General features: G+C 43.3%; 1 protein-coding gene across 1 annotated transcript in view; it reads left to right on the top strand.

Moving 5' to 3' along the window:
* The window catches only part of HMCN1 (hemicentin 1), a 342,169-nt gene that overhangs the window by 152,931 nt on the left and 169,014 nt on the right, over positions 1–20,224 (top strand). The window contains exons 12-15 of the mRNA XM_032783448.2: positions 10,686–10,827; positions 11,258–11,385; positions 18,536–18,649; positions 19,700–19,858. Coding sequence (XP_032639339.1) covers positions 10,686–10,827; positions 11,258–11,385; positions 18,536–18,649; positions 19,700–19,858 — 543 coding nt within the window. The remainder of the gene's footprint in view (positions 1–10,685; positions 10,828–11,257; positions 11,386–18,535; positions 18,650–19,699; positions 19,859–20,224) is intronic.

The following is a 20,224-nucleotide window of genomic DNA, read 5'->3' as shown; positions in this document are numbered from 1 at the left end:
TGGGCGTATTGTACATCAGTGGTGCCCAACCTTATCACACAGGAGGGCCACATAAACAGAACCACAACTTTGTGTGGACAAACAGATTCTACGTATTTTAATAAGATTTAAAGTCACCTGTATTGATTTATATTGTAAGTTCAGCTTGCTTCATATGTATTTAGATAGGTTGTTTCTAGGTATACTGTTGTCTGTTTACACACTTATGTAAACTAAAATGATGTAAACATGATGACAAAACACTAATGGATAGGCCCTGAGTATGGTCTGTTGAAGCAGGCCACAGGCCTTATGAAATGCTCTAGTGGGCCACAGGTTGGGCTTCCCTGCTGTACATGGTTTGGGCTTGTCCACAACAAGGACAAAACCATGTTTAGCCCTGGTTGAGAATCCTAGAGGGCAGCAAGCAGTGTTGAACACAGCCTGATATCTAATCACAGTCTTTGGGCCTGAATCTCTGCTCACCTATAGTAGTGTAATGAAGTAATTCCAGGAAAATGAATGTACAGTGGTATAAGAGGAAAATCAAACTTTTTTTCTTTTGGGGAATCTTTTGCCCAAAATATCCTTGGTGTACTCTCTGCTGGACAACCCAGCATTAATATTCCCCTGTGCTGAAGAGAGAAGAGATTAAGTATTCTGAATGCAGTTTGACAGCAGTTGTGGGAGAAAAAGAAAGTAACGGGGAAATAAAGACAGTATAGAATGAAAAGTTTGTATACATACCATTCATTCTCTTGGCATGACATTCCTAACTCCAAAAATATAGTGCAGATTTCCATATAAAATGAAAGGAATAGTCCATAATACAATGCTGAGATCCTCCCAGCACAAAAGAAAAAAAAAAGATTATGAAACTGGAGTATTGCAGCCTCGTTTGTTGATACTTTAAATGGGGGGAAAGATTATTGAGCCCTAAAAAAATTAAAATATTAAGCAGTCTTGATAGCAAAGTGGTTCTTTCTAAACTGTTCTTGGGAGCTATCTAAGATAATTAAAATACACAGCTTGGAAAAGGTTAACTAAAGTTATTAGCTAAAGTCTCTTATCGTTATGGTACTTCCACTCTTTTCAAAACAGGAAATAAAACAGTTAAACTCCCAGCAATGTTCTTTGATACAAAAGTCAATGTTCTTTGAATAAAAAAGAATTAAATCAGTAGGTAGCCATATGTCTGGATGGCTCAGCTACTGCTAATTACCATTCACAGCAGTCTCAATGATAGTCATTACACTGGTTTTTGAAGTTAGCCTCTTACACAGGAAATACATGTGTTTGGAGGAGAGGGTCAGAGATTGCTTGAGCAGACTATCCAGAGACCTGAAGAAGAGCTCTCTATACTTTGAAAGTGTATCTCTTTCGTCAACAGAAGTAGGTCTAATAAAATATATTACCTCACCTACTTGTCTCTGGGAAGTTAGTGAGTATCACAAATTTAATAATCTCTCCCTCTCCCAGGGTTTCCCATTCAATGAATCCTGCTAGATCATACAGTGAATAGGCTTTTTCCTACCTGCAGTGAAAGGGAATTAAGGGAAAAATCTAAGTGAAGTCTCTGTTTGCATTGTTAAGCTTCTCTGTGGGTTGCATTTGCTTAGGTTTGTGAAGCCTCTTCAGATAATATTCCCTGAATGAGATCATCTGCAGAGCATTACAATTTAAGAGCTAAGCAAACAAAGCTTTCTCATCAAATACTTCCAAAAGGTGATTGTTTATCACGTATGACCCTCAAAAAGAGGTTATTATTATTTGTTATTTTTATAGTATTCAAAGTGTGTTGGGCACTTTACAGACAGTAAGAAGATAAGAGCCAGTGCTCCAAAGAAATTATGCGTTGAAGGAAACAAAGTAAGATAAAGAATGGGGAATTAAATGCAACAAAAAGCCAAGTGACTGAATGACTAGATGTATCTCGTCTTGTTCTATGATTTGAGGTTGGATTTCCTGTTCTGTATTGTCTGTTTGTTAGCATTTCCTTGGGGGATGGGGAAGAACTAGAGTTTATAGGCTTTTTGAAAGATGAGTGTTTTAAGAGGAGGAACTTAGAGGGATGGAGGAATGGCTACTCCTGGGAGGATTCTGTGCCAAAAATTTCAAAATTCTGCATATTTTATTTGTCAAAATAATGCAATATAATCACACCAGTTTCAGTTGTTTTGGTAATTTATTTAACCTACAATACAGAAAAAAGTCACAATAACTATTCAGCATTTCCTAAACACATGAAAGTTAAGTTACAAACACTTGGTAGCTAATACCCTGCATTTCAGTTATAATCCTGGATTTTCATTTAAATCACATTACAGAACACCATAAGCAGCAACAACAACAAAAGTAGGATGTCATTTTATTTGCTCATACTTTCACACATGAAAGTCATACAGTTTTGTTAATCATTGTCCTGGACCTGGCTGGGTACTTTAGGAAGTGCTTGGTTCTGATTATCCTGACATTTTATTGACTGCTTGGTAAATGTTTTATTTGCCCTCAAAGTCTTTTTTTTTTCTTCTTTTTTTTTTAAATGGGTAGGTAAACTAAATCCTGAGCTATAATCTAACCCTGCTGTGCCACTTCGGCACAGGAAAAAAGTGAAAAAGCACATAGATCTTCCCAGCTGACGATTCCCTTACTATCATTTATAATAAGGCTCCTTTACATCACTCTGGCAATGTAGAGGCCTTAAAACTCTTACAAGTTTTATGCTCCTGGAGGAATTGACTGAGAATGGGAACAGGTAACTAACAATAGGCATGCTGCTACATTTCTGCCTCAGAGAATGAGATCAATTAACCATCAACAGTAACTTTAACAGTGTTACTACACAGGCAGGCTGCTACATTTGTGCATCAGAGAATGAGATCAATTAACTAGCAGGTGGGCTGCTACATTGCCTCCTGGACATAGCCTGCCTTGTGCATAATAAAAAGCCCTACCCTTCTACACCAGCGAGCTGCTGTAGCAAGTGAGAGGAACAGAGTCTCTGGGTATGGCTACAGTGGCATTTTACAGTGCTGCAACTTTTGCTCTCAGGGGTGTGAAAAAACACCCCCCTGAGCGCTGCAAGATGCAGCGCTGTAAAGCCTCAGTGTAATCAGTGCGGCAGCTCTGGGAGCGCGGCTCCCAGCGCTGCACGCTACACCCGTAGAGGATGTGGTTTACCTGCAGCACTGGGAGAGCTCTCTCCCAGCGCTGGTGCTCCGACCACACTCACACTTCAAAGCACTGCCGCGGCAGCGCTTTGAAATTTCAAGTGTAGCCATACCCTCTCTCTCTCTCTCTCTCTCTCTCTGTCGCTTGTTGGCTCGTACATATACCCAGCCCCCCTCTGCCCACAGTGATTAACCGCACTGGCATGCATGACCAGCTCCCCCTTCCTTCCCTTCGTCTCCCCCACTCCTGTTTTTGAGGCTGCTCCAGGCATATTGGAACAGATGTGCTGCTGGCGAAGAGGTGCGTGTCCCCTGGCCGATTTTTTTAAAAAAAATTCTGATGGGGGGCATGGAAATATGCAGGCCATATGAATTCTGTGTCCCCTCGCACATCTCACAACTTCAGACAATGCACTGTCAACCTGTGGAACTCATTGCCGTGAGATGTTGTGAAGGCCAAAAGTATAATTGAGTTAAAAAAAAATTAGATAAGTTCATAGAGGATAGAATAGTGGGACATGGCCAGGAAGACATTTCCAAAGTGAGATGTCTGGTAAATGCAGAAGATTTTAGAAGTACATATAAAAGTAAAATAAAGGACGACTGATTGTATTTGTAATCCATGGACAAGGATAGGCCAGCTACTCTCCTCTCAAATGCCATTACGCATTACCATACAACGATCCAAGAATGAGACAGACTTTGGTCTTTCCTTGCTGTGACATTAAGGTTCAGAGCATGCTCTGGTGCCTCATGTTGTTTTGTGCAGCAACCCATAGCTAATTCAGAAATCTGGTTAGGCTTTGGAGGAACCACTTCTCCTCAACCAGGATGACGGTTAGTACAGTGTGGGTGTTTGTATGCAGAAAGACGTAGGAAAGAGGAGGATAGAAGAAGTAATCCTCAGGGTTCTGAGAGGGCCTTAGAGGAATAATGGTGAATATGGCTCACTTTTATATTAATGTTCCCATGATGCCCCTTCTTGCAAAAAAATACATTAAATTTTCAACAATTCATATGCGGTGCGTCTTCCATGCATCAGAGAAGGAGAACTATTCCCTAAGATTGTACTTTTCTTTTAACTAAGTGCATTCAAATGTGGCCAATCCATTCAATGTGGTTACTTGATAATGAAGTCTTCTGCATGTATCTAATAAATCTTATTTATTGATTTTGATACATACTTTAACAAGTCTATTCAGACCTGTCATTGCAACAGTAGCTGAACCGTGTTTGTGTGCCTTTTTTTTACACAGCTGCTTTCATCTAGTTCACAATCCAAAAATGTGAAATAATACAATGAATATTTAATATGAAACCACAGAAAATCCAATGCATATTGGTAAATACGATCTAAGCTAATACAAGTCAAATGAGAAGGAAAGATTCCTTTGGAAAATATATTGACTGTGTATGTCCATATGCATAAAGGTAATCTTTCCTAGAAATGGATCCAACCTAGATTCTGTGCCAGAATTGACTTCAAAGTAGAAATACCAGTCTGTGGTGGGAATGCACAGTATCATCCTAACTCCATCCTCCCTTTTCTCTCAGCAACATATATGTTAATATCTGTTGCAAGCAGGTTTTGATCTTATTGTAGTTTTTTGGCATGTGCATTCATGACACTAACATACTGCAGATGTTCGAGTAACTGAAGATCAAAATTGTGTGCCTCCATCCTGGCACTTATAAATGCAGAATTAAAGATCTTTTGACAAATGGATGGCCACACAGAACTTCACAGGCATCCCTCTATTGCATGCTTTGACCACATAGCACTTCATGGTTGTAAGTGGAGATGATTCTTCTGATCCAAAAGTACAGTGCCCTACCACTTAAATTAAGACATATGATACATACTTACTCACATCTGAAAATAGACTATTAAACTAAAGCCCATTAAAGTTAATTGGGACTCTTTCCCAGTGGGAATTGAATCAGGCCTATAGAGAGTGGCCAGTACACAGTGGCTCTAATCCTGGTGTCTGATCCAAGCTGTCTGATCCATGTAGGCAGATACCAATGTCTCTGTGAAATCCTCTTGAAGATAATGGGGCTCTCTGCTTGGTTGCAGGTAGGCCAGATTGCAAGGACTGAGATTTACCTAGTTAGTGTGGTCAGTATGTCGTAGAAGTGAATTTTGCAAAAATCACACCCTATCGGCAAAATTTGCAAAATGTTTATGCAAGTCACTAAAACTATTGCCTTTTTGTGTAATAGCTTTTGATTTGGACACAATTAATTTGTTGTACTTGTTTGTCTTTGTTTATGCATTGCTAGTCATGTGAACAATTTAAATCACATGCCTTTCCAAAGAATTGTTGTTTGAGATGATAAAGAGACAACAAAGAATTACTGAATCTCTAAGGTGCTTCAAGACAGTCCTTCTTCATGTTCTATTAAAGAATCATATGATTATGTACAAATGCTGTTTCAATTACTACTATCCAAATGGGTTTTTCCAAGAGTACAGTGAAAGAGCATGATAAAAAGTTGCTTAGAGGAATGAAAAATATTTTTGTGAAATAATTTGTTCATACTGTACATTATGCCGTATATTTCCTGTTCTGTTAATATCTTTCCATGTTAAAAATTAAAAATCACTCTGGGTTTTTAAATATTAATTTTAACTTTTTGAAATAGTTTTAATGAGCATTAGTGCCAGCAAAAAGTGCGGGACCGACAACAATGGAGCTTGAAATCCTCATGTGAAATTCAACTTGTGCAGAGGCCCAGTGTAAAATCTGTATACCACTGAAGCTTTATTTGGAGATTTTAATGGGAGTTAGTGACGTATAGAGCTGTGTAAGCCCGCCCCTGTCTGTGTCACATCACATGGAGGTCTGCCCCCAATGGCATCATCTTGTATGCAAAGTCTCCTCCTCTTGTTTTCACTGGACAAAAGCCACTTCTGGTGCTAAGACCCTACTGGACAGGATGAGTGCTCTGCAAAACTAGGATTGTTGGGTTTAAGACAGACAATGGCCTCCCTAGGTCTGTCTCAGATTGTGCCTCCCAGTAACCTGATTCTGATGCTTGATTTCTGCTCCAGCCACTCGGTCAGATAACCTACACCTAGTCATGACAGTGTTGTTATATCCATTCTATAGATAGTTAAACTGAAGAACTGGGAGGTTGAAGCTGAAGAACTAGGAGGTTAAGGCCAAAACATTAATAAACGAGATCATAAGTTCATGAGCAAAAATTCATAGGAATTTGCTCAACTATATTGGTGTCCACATTTACTGAAACTGTGCATGTAAATGAATTGCTGCCCTAACTAGTTCCTTGCCCTGTAATGCAAATGTGGTGGTTGCCTTTGGCAATGTAACTCTGCATACATTTTTACTTGTGGACCTTAGAGCTCTGTTGAGTGTCACACAATGAGTCATTGAGAGAGCTGGACACGGTCATGAAGTCCTGAATACAATCCCCCTATTCTGACCACTAGACAACACACTTAACCAGAAGCCTGCATTAAAGTTATATGCTGATGTTCCCACTAACTAAACTTCAAAAATATTTTTAGATACCCTTGGGGGAATTTATTGTGGCATCCCTGATGTTTGCAACAATACAGCCTCTGGTATCAGTGGTGATGGTATGTATTTGCCTGCTCTGCAGGGGTAGTAAGACTTAGTTGGCTAATTTTTACAACCCAAGTTGGTTAAGGAGTCTCATCAGCCCATTCCAGGTACAGACTCTGTGTTAACTCAAATATGAGTCTGGCCTGACTAATAGTGCTTATGTCCTGGCCAACCTATGTTGCCCCAAATGTGTAACTTTCTTGATAGACCTTTCTATGTAAAAGTCAGACCATTACTAAGGAGACTGTAACATGGGCAAATCATTTACTTTTTTTTAACCTCTGTTTCTTCATTTGTAAAATAGAGACAGTAATACCATCCTCTTTAAAGTATATTGAAATCTATGCCAGAAAAGTGTTATATAAGTGCTGCCTTATTATATGTTAAAAATATTGATGAAAATGGCCAATGATGTTATGCAAAAATGTATCAAAGATAGCTTCATTGCAGTGTTTAATTTTATAAACTTATATGATCAGTTGGTACTTTGGCTGGGTATAACCCTAAGTGATTACCCTATAAGCTGTACTCCAATTCAGAAGATAGAAACTGTCATGTATGTATTTTACAGTAACATAGGGCTTGTCTTTACTACCACACTAAATCGGCACTGCTGCAGCACGTCCGGTGAAGACCCATTACATTGACAGCAGAGCGCTCTCCTGTCAAGATAATTACTTCACCTCAATGAGAGGTGGAAGCTATGTTGGCCATAGACACCACTTTAAGTCAATGTAAGTTGCGTCGCTCAGGGTGGTGGCTTTTTCACACTCCTAAGGGACATAACTTACATCGACTTAAGTAGTCGTGTAGACAAGCCCATGTAAAGACATTGGCAATATATAACAGTTGCCATGTAGTTAACTGATTGAATGACCACATGCACGTCTACCTCGATATAACGCTGTCCTTGGGAGCCAAAAAATCTTATCACGTTATAGGTGAAACCCTGTTATATTGAACTTGCTTTGATCCACCTGAGTGCGCAGCCCTGCCTCCCCCCCCGCCTCCGAGCACTGCTTTACTGCATTATATCCAAATTCGTGTTATATCAGGTGGCATTATATCGAGGTAGCAATGTACTGTGAATAAAGAGGATTTACATGTTATTTCTGCCCTGTAACAATGTGTAGTGAACTACTTCTCTTTTCTAGAAAAAAGAACTATAGACTGGTCCTGATAAATGTTAAGGAAAGATAGGATGCAGGTCATCAAATGGGTTGCAGATATAAATCCCTCAAGGAAGAAGAATGTGAAATTTACAGGAAAAAAATTCATCCTGTAAATCAGGGGTAGGCAACCTATGGCAGACCTGCTGAAGGCGGCACGCGAGCTGATTTTCGGTGGCACTCACGCTGCCTGGGTCCTGGCCACCAGGGCGGGGGGGCTCTGCATTTTAATTTAATTTTAAATAAGGCTTCTTAAATATTTTACTTTACTCTTACTTATTTACTTTACATACAACAATAGTTTAGTTATATATTGTAGCCTTATAGAAAGAGACCTTCTAAAAACATTAAAATGTATTACTGGCACGCAAAACCTTAAATTAGAGCGAATACATGAAGACTCGGCACACCACTTCTGAAAGGTTGCCGACCCCTGCTGTAAATTGACTGTTTTCACATCATCTTAAACTAATCATGGAGCGATCTCCAGTGACTAAACTAGGAAGAGTTACGCTGTTAATCATGCCGTCATCATAACCTAATTTCCACTATGTTTAGTTGCTTATCCCACACACAAATGCATAGTTCGTATTAGCATTGTGCTAATATTTTACATATTTTTTCCCCCTTAACCAATAAAATAAAATAATGTGCAATACACTCTGGGTCTTATTTGGCAGCGTTTCCCATTGAAGCAACTACAGGCCCCCGTATATATAAGTATGTCCATAAATGGCCGCCTTTACTCTCTGAAGGGGAAGGAAGGGGAGAGTGTACTTACTGATGTATCACTGTGTGTTACCTGTAAATTACATCTCTTCTTGACAAATTCTTATATGTGTTAAAAAGAAAAAATTAAACTGTGGCAAATATTGGGACTGTGAGAATGCTGCTGTCAGTCGCCCATGCTGATTAGGTAGCCTGTGACCATCTCAGCATGAACTTGGAGTCCCAGATGAGTTTTTTAAAATCTTTTTGCTGCTGCTGTTTGTTGCACTGTTACTTTAATGTCAGCAATAATGTATGTATATTTTCCAGCACAAGTGCAGATTTTACCCCACCCTCTCCCAAGGAATGATTTATCACACTTGTGTGCTACACATTTATTTACTGTGTGACCCTTAACAGTCTGTATCTTGGCTTTAATTGCAGTGATTCTCTTAGCAGTATGCATCCTGGTCTTTGTAACTTGACTCTTGAAGTCCACTTTCGCCTTAATACCTAAACTGCCTAACCCTGACTGTTCAGTGTAATTGGTGGTTGCCAGCAAGGAGAATAGAAAGACATGTATTAAACCTCAGATGGTACACGATTGGCACTGATTGTAAAGATGCAGTTAAGGCAATTGTAACACAGGCTGCAGCAATGGAGGCAAATGCTGCTAATCCAATAGTGGGCGGTGGTGGTGGTGGTGAAATAAATGCAACATTACTGTAGAAGACATTAGTGAGAATCATCAGCATTTACTCCTGAAAGATTCTTCTCCTTCTGATACTCCATCATCTGGCCCTGATTCTCCCCTAAAAGTGAATGAAGGCATATGAGGCTGTGTTGTAAAAGGAGCAGATTCATCACTTCCCAGAATCAACTGTATTGATAGTCTGCTGGCTTTAGTGGGGAAATCAGTCTAGGGCATTGTTGCGCAGCTTCATCGAATCTAATCAGTCTCTTCCCCTAGAGAACCCATGATAACAGTATGGGTATCATCAACACCATAGATGCAGTCTGGCTCCACTATGACTGCCGACGATTTCATTCAAAAATATTATATTTCAAGTCTGTATTTAATTTTGTCACCCAGGATTAAATGTATCCCTGTAGAGAGGGCTGCCAGAAAGCCTATGAGCTGCCTAAATGCTACTTACATCCTGCTGGTCCTTTGCTGTCCTATCCCTGAAGAGTCAAGGGGTGTTATCCAGAACTCATTGGTTTTTTAGTCTTCAAGGATTTTTAATAGTTTTTTCTTAAGTCTCCCTTCTTGTGGATTCCCACTCCATGAGTTTCACACTGACATCTGGGTTGGAACAAATGCACAAAACACACAGCTGAAGTGACTAAGTTTTCCCTGGTTTGGAGTTGAAGCCACAGAGTTTCTCATAGTTACCACCCAAAGTAATAAATTGGCACATCTTGCTCATAACTCAGCCCAGGTTTGTGAGCCTTGGTGAATCTTTTTGGTAAATCTGGCTTAGGTTTTGAGTTTGTAACAACACTCAAAAGCATGTAAAACTGGCACCTTCTGCATTTGAGATTTGAACAGTCACATTTTAAAACAAATTGAAATAAATGAATATGTGGGTTTATTTTCTGTTTGTAACCTAAATACCATCTTTAATACTACTTTGTCATATAGCCATGCATGTCTCCTGCCAAGGCTTGGGGTTGGGCAATTGGGAGGGGAGGTGTCTACAAGAAGACCTCCCTAGTTTAAGTATGTAATTTTGAGAACCAGTCTAGATAAAAGGGATTCTATAAATATATAATCACTATTTATACTTTTGAGCAGCATCTGATGCTTTGTTACTCTTTTCATGCAGATCATGCAGATTTATACCAATAGTATTAAAAAAGAGGCAATGGGGGAAAAGATTCTGGTCAGTCCTTTCTTAGTGGTGTTTTCCATCATAAGAATGTGTCTGAAGTGTGTATAGAGTAATTTATTATCAAGGTTTTCTGTAAATGGCTGTAAACTTGAACGTCATAAAAGTCAAGCTGATGTTTCAATGTTGTTGTTTTTATTATTATTATTATTATTATTATTCTTTTATTTTTAACAGAACCACCCAAAGTTGTCATATCACCTAAGAATCAGTCTTTTACAGAAGGCTCCGAGGTGTCTATAATATGTTCTGGAACAGGTTATCCAAAGCCAAAGATAGTCTGGACACACAATGACATGTTTATCATGAGATCAAACAGGTATCGTAATAGGATTGCAACCTTTCCCTCTTTTCTATTTGAGGAGGATAGTGTTCAGGAATGAGCATTTAGGAATTATGAAATGTTCTGAATGAAAATTTCCTACCAACCTCAAAGGCCTTTGAGACTTGTAAATAGTGCTTGGGGGGGGGGGGGGAAAGGAAGTTGGGTAAACTCCAAAATCTGGCCCTTTAATGTCAGTTTTCTCATCTGTAAAATGGTGATATTCTGATAACCCCATTTCACAAGGAAATTGCAAGACTTAATTTGATGATGCTTGCAAAGCACTTTGAGATGCTCTGATGGAAGTTACTATTTATACAAAACACGTGCATATATGAAAACCATCTAGACATGGTGTTGCTACTGTATGAGATTGGTTTCTCAATGACTACTGAATTTTGTCGATACTCTTTTTTTTTCTCCCCAGATATAGGTTGACCCCAGAAGGCAGCTTGATAATCAAAAAGGCTGTTCCAAAAGACGCAGGACTTTATGGTTGTTTGGCCAGTAACTCAGCTGGGACAGAGAGACAGACTTCTACCCTCACATTCATTGGCAAGTATAGAAAGAAACAATGAAGTGAAATTAAAAAACAGATGATCTGAGGGGAAAAGTTGAATAATATTGGTAGATCTGTTCAGAACATTTCTAATGAAATAAAATTTCAAATAAAAATAAAAAAATCTTGAAAATGTTAACAAATTTTCCCTCTGTTTTCTAACAAGCTGTAAATAATGTTAAAGGTGGTGGTGATGGTGGTTACTGTTTCTTCATTTAAGGCTCTCATGTTTCTGTTTATCTTAGTTTTAATTTTACAATAAGAAATACTGTGTTAAAAAATTAGATCTGCAGTGAGCAGTGCTATCTACCAGTGAACATAGGAGGCAAATGGGCCTCAACTGACTTCTCTCTTTTTCTTATCCCTCCCACTGGATAACTTTAATCTATCACCCTTAACATTAGACCAGCTCTCTGGTGCATGTATTACTCCTGAGGGAATTCTGCGCCACTGCGCTGTGCAGAATTTATGTCCCCTGCATATTTCTTTGCTTCCCTGCAGAAAAATGATTTCTTCTTCGAGAGACTGATGTGCACGGATGTCAGAAACTTTTTCCCTTAGCAGCTCCCATTGGGACAGCAGGGGAGCCCTCTAAAGTGGCGCCCTTATGACAATGTATAGTACCCTGCCGGCCCAAACTCTCTTCAGTTCCTTCTTACCATCTGTGATGGCGTTGGAACATTTTCTCTCTCTTGTGAGTGATCCTTAGCTTTTCAGTCTTCTAGTTAGAGTTGTTCTTAGATAGTTATCAGATAGTTACATATAGTTGTATTCAGGTGTCTAGAAGCTAGTTCCAGCACCAGCCTTGTGCTGCAGGGCATTCCGCAAGCCCAGGGTTTCAAAGCTTGCTCCATGTGCTGCAAGTCTATGCCTAATAGCAACCTTCATAACTCCTGTCTCCGGTGTCTGGGAGAGGCGCATCAGGCTGAGCACTGAAAAATTTGCAAGGTCTTCAAATCGCGCACTGAGAAAGAAAGAGACTTTTGTCATAAGCAGTTGCTCATGGAGGCTGCGCTACAGCTACTGTCCCCAGACCACCGGGCCCGGGTTCCCCGGGGCAAAGTACCCCGGCATCTGTGTGTGATCTGGCATCGCCCAGGCACCGTAAATCATCGGCACTGAGGCAGGCCGTCCAACCTTGGCACTGATCGACCTTTCTGGAACTGATTAAGTGTCATAAGAAGGGGGAAGAGGGTGCTCTCCCCAAAGAGCTACCAAGATACTTAGAGAGGCTTCTGGCGTGCAAAGACAGGTTGTGGGCCCGAGCCAAGAACTGGCACTATTGACTCCAGTGCCACAGGCCCTGTTGAGTCCAGTACCCAGCAAATTCAGTGCCAATGAGTGTCTGGAGGAGATCCTGGAACACCCCTCCACACCTGACACATTCGAGCCAGGGAAGGACTCATTAAGCTGTTGGCGCTAAATCCCCTTTCATGCAAGGAGAAGCCTCTGGCACCACCCAGAAGGGTGCCAGCCAGAGGGAAACCATCAATGATGTGCCGCTCAAGGTCACCGACTTGGCGCCGCTCACGGCACCTTTCTCGTTTGAGCTCAGTGCAATGCCACTCCCCTGCACCCACAACCCAACATGAGCTTTCAGCACCGGAGGCGGAGGTACTCGCGACACCCACATCAGCATCTAGACACCATTCCATGATGCCATCGGTCACCTGGCCCCGGAGTGTGGTGCCAGCAACCTCCCCGGCACCACGTGAGAGGCACCAGTTCCAGTCCCAAGACTCCCTGTACTGTTCATGGTCCTGATCATCCAGGCACTGGTCCCCGGCCTATACCTCACGGCACCCTACAACTGCTCAAGGATTGGCACCTCATTGGTCCTCTCTGTCAGTATCCTCTGGCTCCGAAGCTGACTCCAATCTCTCCAGCTACAGCGGGCACCGGACTATGGCCAGCAGAGAGACACACTCAACTTGGCAGCCACAATGGCCACCTCCAGGACAGTGGCCCTTCTGGACCCAAAGGGCCTACCATCAACAACATTGCACCATCTCCAAAGCCTCTAGGTCTAGACGCTCTGTGAGACATCATTCCAGGTTGCTATATAGGCATGTCTCACTGGCGAGAGGGGCCATGCTGTCTAGGCCACCCTCCGATCCCCAAGAGCAGTGCCTGTGGTGTTACCAAGTCAGACGATGCCTCAGGAGATGGCAGCCCCATCAGGCCCCAGTGTGGCCCAGGCCTATGGGGACTTGTAGGAGGGTCAGCAGGAGGGCAACCAAAGGCAGCTCATGTCCTCTTCTTCCCCAGACGAAGTGATGGCGGGTACATCAGTCTCAGGACCACCACCGATCAACATAGGGCTCACCAAGAGCTTCTCCGCAGGATTGCCCTCAATATGGGCCTCCAGGCGGAGGAAACGGTCCAGCAGGAGGATCCGATGGTGGACATCCTGGCTCCTGAAGGTCCCTCCAGAGTTGCTCTCCCTCTGATAAAGACCATACAAAGCAATTATAATACTATATGGCAAACCTCAGCCTCCATCACGCCAATGGCCAGGAGGGTGGAAAGAAAATACTTCACCCCATCCAAGGGCTATGAGTTCCTATTCTACCACCCAACTCCCTGCTCTCTGGTCATTTCAGCAGTTAACAAAAAGGAACATCAGGGTCAGCAAGCTTCAGCCCAGTTCTCCTCCTTCCCTCCCTCCCACTTACCTTCCCCGTCCCTGGTCAGGGACCCCTCTCACGAGCATCTCCTTATGCAGGGGGGTCTGTTCATTCCTCAAGATAGGGGTGGTGGAGGAGGTTCCACAGAAGTTAAGGGGAAAAGAGGTTTTACTCCTGTTACTTCCTAATCCCCAAGGCAAAAGTGGGTCTTCGACCCATTTTAGACCTTCGTGGACTCAACAAATTTATGGTCAAACTCTGATTCCAGATGGTCTCCCTAAGCACTATCATCCCATCACTGGATCTGTGAGATTGGTACGCTGACCTTGACATGAAGGACGCTTATTTCCACATTGCCATCCATCCGGCACACGGATGCTTCCTCCGGTTTGTAATAAACCGAAAACACTGCCAGTTCATGGTACTCCCATTCAGTCTATCCACAGCCCCCTACATGTTCATGAAGTGCATGGTGGTGGTGGTGGTGGTGGTGGTGGGGGGCTTCCTGTGAAAAAGGTAAGTTTGAATGTACCCTGTACCTCGATGACTAGTTACTGACAGGTCGATCTAAGAATGAGGTCCAGTCCCAAGTGACAATTGTCAGGGACGCCTTTCACATGCTGGGGCTTCTCCTCAACATACCCAAGTCCTCACTTCAATACCCCATCATGATAGTCAGGTGTTGCCTGCAGCTAATCGGACATATGGCAGCCTGGATATATGTGGTCAAGCATGCCTGACTGAGACTCAGGCCCATACAAGCGTGGCTCGCACTGTGTTACCGTCCATCCCGAGACCCCCTGGACCTTGTGGTAATGATTCCAGGACAGGTCCAAGAATCCCTGCGTAGTGGCTGGACCAACCAGTAGTCTGTGCAGGGGTCCCCTTTGCCAAATCCTAGCCTTTTCTGATGCTAGCAGCAGGGGCATCAGATCTAGGCTTGGGCATACACTTAGGGGATCTGAGGACACAAGGTCTGTGGTCGAGGGATGACATACCTCTCCACATCAACCTGAAGGAGCTCAGAGCGGTTCGTTTGACCTGCCAAACCTTTCATGCCACTTTGCAAGGTCACAGCATGACCATCCTGACAGACAACATTACTGCCATGTTCTACATAAACAAACAGGGCAGAGCCCGCTCCTCACCCCTCTGCCACAAGGCTCTTCTCCTCTGGGACTTCAGTATAGCCTGGTCCATTCAGCTGGAAGCATCCTACCTCCCCAGGATACGGAACGAACTGGCCGATCGCCTCAGCAGGTCCTACTACGTTCATGAGTGGTCAATCAGATCAGAGATCATATAGTCGATTTTCCAGTGGTGGGGCTATCCCAAAGTAGACCTCTTCGCCACCAAGAGCAACACACGGTGCCCTCAGTTCTGTTCATTTCAAAACCACTGTCCAGGTTCAATTTCTGACACATTTCTAATACTGTGGGCTAATGTATGCCTTCCTTCCAGTGCCACTGTTCCACTGGGTTCTACTCAAAATTTGCAGGGACAGGGCGACAGTAATTGTTATTGCCCTGGCTTGGCCGCGGCAGCATTGGCACACGACCCTCCTAGAGCTGTCCGTAGACGCCCTGATAGCCCTGCCCCTCTACCCGGATCTGATCACACAGGACCACGGGCGCCTTCTCCACCTGAATCTACAGTCTCTGCACCTCATGGCTTGGAAACTCTGTGGCTAAATCCCATGGAGAGCGAGTGCTCTCAGTCAGTGAGACATTCTCCTCGGTAGTAGGAAACCTCCACCAGGGCAACCTAGTTGGCAAAGTGGAAAAGGTTTTCCTGCTCGTGTGAAGCCACGCATCTCCAACCACTCCAGGTTCCTATCCTGATTATTTTGGACTACCTCCTACACCTCAAGCAACAAGACCTGTCTTTTGTCCATCAGAGCGCACTTGGCGCCTGGCGGCTATCTCAGCATTCCATCCAGGGGAATCTGGGCGCTCGGTGTTCTCAAATCCCATGGTGGGGTGCTTCCTTAAAGGACTGGAGAGGGTGTTCCCATATTCTCATCCACCAGTCCCAACCTGGAACCTGAACCTTGTCCTCTACAAACTCATGAGCCTCTCCAAACTTTGAGCCCCTACCCACTTGTTCCCTTCTCTGCCTTTCATTGAAGGTAGCGCTCCTGGTGGCCGTTACATTGGCAAGGAGGGTGTCTGAGCTGAGAGCTCTCACCTCTGAACCCCTTTACACCGTGTTTAATAAGGACAAGTTACAGTTTAGATTGCACCCTAAATTCCTCCCCAAGGTGGTCTCCCAATTCCACATGGGCCAGGACATTTGCCTGCCGGTGTTCTTTCCAAAGCAGCTTACGCATGCTGGATGTTCGAAGAGCCTTAGCATTCTACATAGAGAGCACGAGACCTTTTCGCAAATCAACCCAATTATTCGTGGCCATAGCCCATAGAATGCATGGCCTTCCAGTTTCTGCACAACGCATATCATCCTGGATCACAGACTGCATTTGCATGTGCTGTGAGCTGGCCAAGGTCCCAGCCCCACCAATTATGACCCATTCGACCAGCCTTTCTGGTGCATTCCCCATCCAGGAGATCTGTAAGGCAGCTACCTGGTCTTCAGTCCACATGTTTACAGCGCACTATGCTGTCAACCAACAGGCCAGAGATGATGCAGTGGTTGGCAGGGCTGTCCTCCAATCAATCATTCCGTGACTCCTACCCACTTCTGATGGTAAGCTTGGAAGTCACCTAATTGGAACAGACATGAATAATCACTCAAAGAAGAAAAGACAGTTACTTACCTCTTGCAACTGTTATTCTTCGAGATGTGTTGTTCACGTCCATTACAATACCCACTTCCCTATCCCTCTGTCTGAGTCAACGGCAAGAAGGAACAGAAGGATGATCAGGGCGGCAGGGTACTATATACACAGCCGTAAGGGCACCACACTAGGGGGCTCCCCTACTGTCCTGATGGGAGCTGCTAAGGGAAAAAGTTTCTGATGTCCGTGCATGCAATGTGTGCACACCTAATTGTGATGGACATGAACAACACATCTCGAAGAACAACAGTTATAAGAGGTAAGTAACCATCTTTTTCGAATGGGGAAGCAAAGGGAAGCTACACGACTGGCCATGTGATCCTCCCTAGCAGTATGTTTCTGGTGCCCAGGGCAGCTGGCAGAGAGGTAAATCACTATGCGGCAGAGGGGAAGGCCTAGCTTATGTCTCCTACCCTGTATCAGGCTCAGCTGCTAGTCTTGGCTGGGCTGGGAAGGAGGGGACTTCCTTTTCCCCTGCATGGCATCTGGGGCTGGGTTAGACCCACCCTAGATTTCTCCCTCAGCTGCAAACTACCTTCCCCTAGGTTTCCTGCACCCATCGCTCCTCAGCTGCAGGGGGAGGGATCATTGTACGAGGAGCTTCTCCCCATCTGCCCAACCCTTGCATTCAGACCCTCCTGCAGAGCCTCCCCCGTGACCCAGAACCCTCCCAATGAGCCCCACTCACCCTGTACCTGGACCACCCCGATGACCCACCCACACCTGGATCCCCATCCCACTGAGTCCCACTCCCTCATCATGTGGCCCCCCCACATCCAGACCCCCCCCCGCCAGCTTTATCCCCTCCCACACCCAGATTCCCCCCCTTCCCCTCTGAGCCCCAACCACTTTCATCCGGATCCCCCTGCAGCATCCCATTACCGTTGGACCCAGAACCACCCAACAAGCCCCTGTGCAGCCAGATCCCTCTACACCTGGATCCCCCACTGAGCCACCCCCACCCAGATTGCCTTACACAGAACCCTTTCAACCCACACCTGGATCACCCCACACTAAGCCCCTCTACACTTGGACCCTGGCTGGCTGAGCCTGCCTGCATCTAGCACAGAGGGGCAGGGCCCTGGGGTGTTTCTGAGGCAGGCCTGGTCCTTGCGCTGTGTCAGGGTTGGATGCAGCCTCACTGCTGAGTCCATGTCCCAAGGGGAGCTGCAAAGTGATCTCCCACCTCTGTGTAGCCAGTGGCCTGTGCTCCCCAGTGCCATGTTGGAGCCTCCACATTTATTTGACAAATAAAATTTGCAGTATTTTTAATTTTTTAGTGTAGGATTTTTATTTATTTATTTATTGGCACAGAATGCACTCAGGAGTAATACTATGTGTCTGTAGTGCACCGAGCCCAGTGGGTCTCTGAACACTACAGTATTGCACTTATTTAATATTGGGAAGTAGACACCGAGAGAGTGTCTCTGAATCTTCCCAGATCTTCTGAATATTCAAATCCTCTCACTTCTTATTTCTCACTTCTTATTCCACTCACCTTTCAGTTATCCCGCCACTCCAGTTTCTTTATTCTCCCCGTTTCCCTCAATATTTTGCAGCTCACCTAAGATTCTCAAGCTTGATCAGTTTTATTTAAAATATTCTGTCTAATGTCCATGAAACAAGAGGAAACTGGAGACCATCCTAACTTAAGTAACAAATATTTAAAGTAAACATTCTTTGTTTACTTGAAAAAAAAAATCTAATATTTTTCTTTTTTTCCAGAGGGCCCAAAGTTGACTGTAGTTCACAGTGAAATTCTGGTTGCCCTTGGAGACACGACTGTAATGGAATGTAAAACCACTGGGATCCCACCTCCTCAAGTTAAATGGTTTAAAGGTGCATTTCTTCCATCCATCTGGATCTATTTTGCTTGGTTTGGTTTATTTACTGAACAATGATATCTTACTCAATTACTTTGGTTTGTGACTTAATAGTGCTAAAAGCTGGTTTACTGTCGAAGTGGTGACTAAACCATGAGGTTCTAATTTTGGGGATACAGCACTCGACCTCTGAGGTCTGATATATTACACTTTGTTTTACTGTTTTAACTCCATGGACTTTGTGAAATTACACTAATGTAAAACAAGTGTAACAGAGTGGTGAGTTGAATCTTGTGTCTTCTAAATAATGGCCTTCCTACTTTGTAGAATGTTTAGATATATGTGACTAAAATCTCAAATGTATTTTTCTGTGTTTGGTAATTGAATGGCTCCTCTAACCCCCTCAAAAAGCCCAAGGAGCTCTTTACTTCTCCTGCCATCAGGATTTTAGAGACCCCAACTTTTGGAGTGGAAGGATACTCAGAGAGTCATCATAGAGCTACATGAGATTCTCCCTCACCCTCAGAAACTGAATCTGAACTCCCAGAAAAAAGGGTTTATTGTTCCATGCACAAAGGTGTAAACTATTGAAGTAGGCTGAATACTAGAAAAGACTTCAACCTGTGTTTTCTGGAATCCCAATAGCTCTGGTACATAAGAATTGCCCTAAAAGATCAGGCAGATCCGTCCTCTGGTCTATGGTAGTGGTTGGTACCAGATGCTTCAGCAGAAGGTGCAAAAAACTCATAGTGAACTATTCTGGGATAACCTGCCCATAAGGAAAGTCTCTTCCTTACTCCCATCAGTTAGAGGTTGGCTTATTCACTGAAGAAAGAGGCTTTATAGCTCTTCTTAAAAAAGTGATTTTATCCAGTCTAATGTAATGGTGGATGTCCTCATTCTCTTTTGAATGGAAGCCAATGTATTTATCTGGGAGTGCATAATTAAATACAATAGAACAATGATATAATCTCAGACTGGGAATGAAAAGGATATTTCTTTCATTGGAAACCAGTTTTGGAAATACTCTCTGTTATTTCATGTTATCTTTTTTATGTGGACCTAGGTGACCTAGAGTTGAGGGCGTCGATGTTTCTTATTATTGATTCTAATCGGGGTCTTTTGAAGATCCAGGAAACACAGGATCTGGATGCTGGTGATTATACTTGTGTGGCCAGCAATGATGCAGGAAGAGCATCTGGCAAGATAACTTTAGATGTTGGTTGTAAGTATCCTGTATTTAAGTGCATTAACTGCCTGTGATTTAAATGTTTCCATTTCCTGACATTGGAAAGACTCACAATTAGATACCTAGGCTTCACATTAACTTAACCTATGCTTATTAGTGAAGGGTTGCGCAGATCAGTTAACCTTTCACTCTGTCAATAACACCAAACTCCATTCCTCTTACATCTCCTTTCAAAAATGTCACTGTGCCTTCTCCCATGCAGCTCTGTATACTTGGAATACTTTCCAGTGTAGTTCATCAAGCCAGCTCCCTTGCCTCATTCAAATCCTTCCTACAATTTTTCCTCCTCCTCACTTCTTTTTGCAAAGCTCATGAAAAGTGAAGGGAGGGAAGATACATTCC

Source organism: Chelonoidis abingdonii, chromosome 7 (assembly GCF_003597395.2).
Source record: "Chelonoidis abingdonii isolate Lonesome George chromosome 7, CheloAbing_2.0, whole genome shotgun sequence".
In the NCBI taxonomy this organism is placed as follows: domain Eukaryota; kingdom Metazoa; phylum Chordata; order Testudines; family Testudinidae; genus Chelonoidis; species Chelonoidis abingdonii.
Note: the sequence above shows the minus strand (reverse complement) of the source record. Positions and strands in the feature narration are given on the sequence as shown.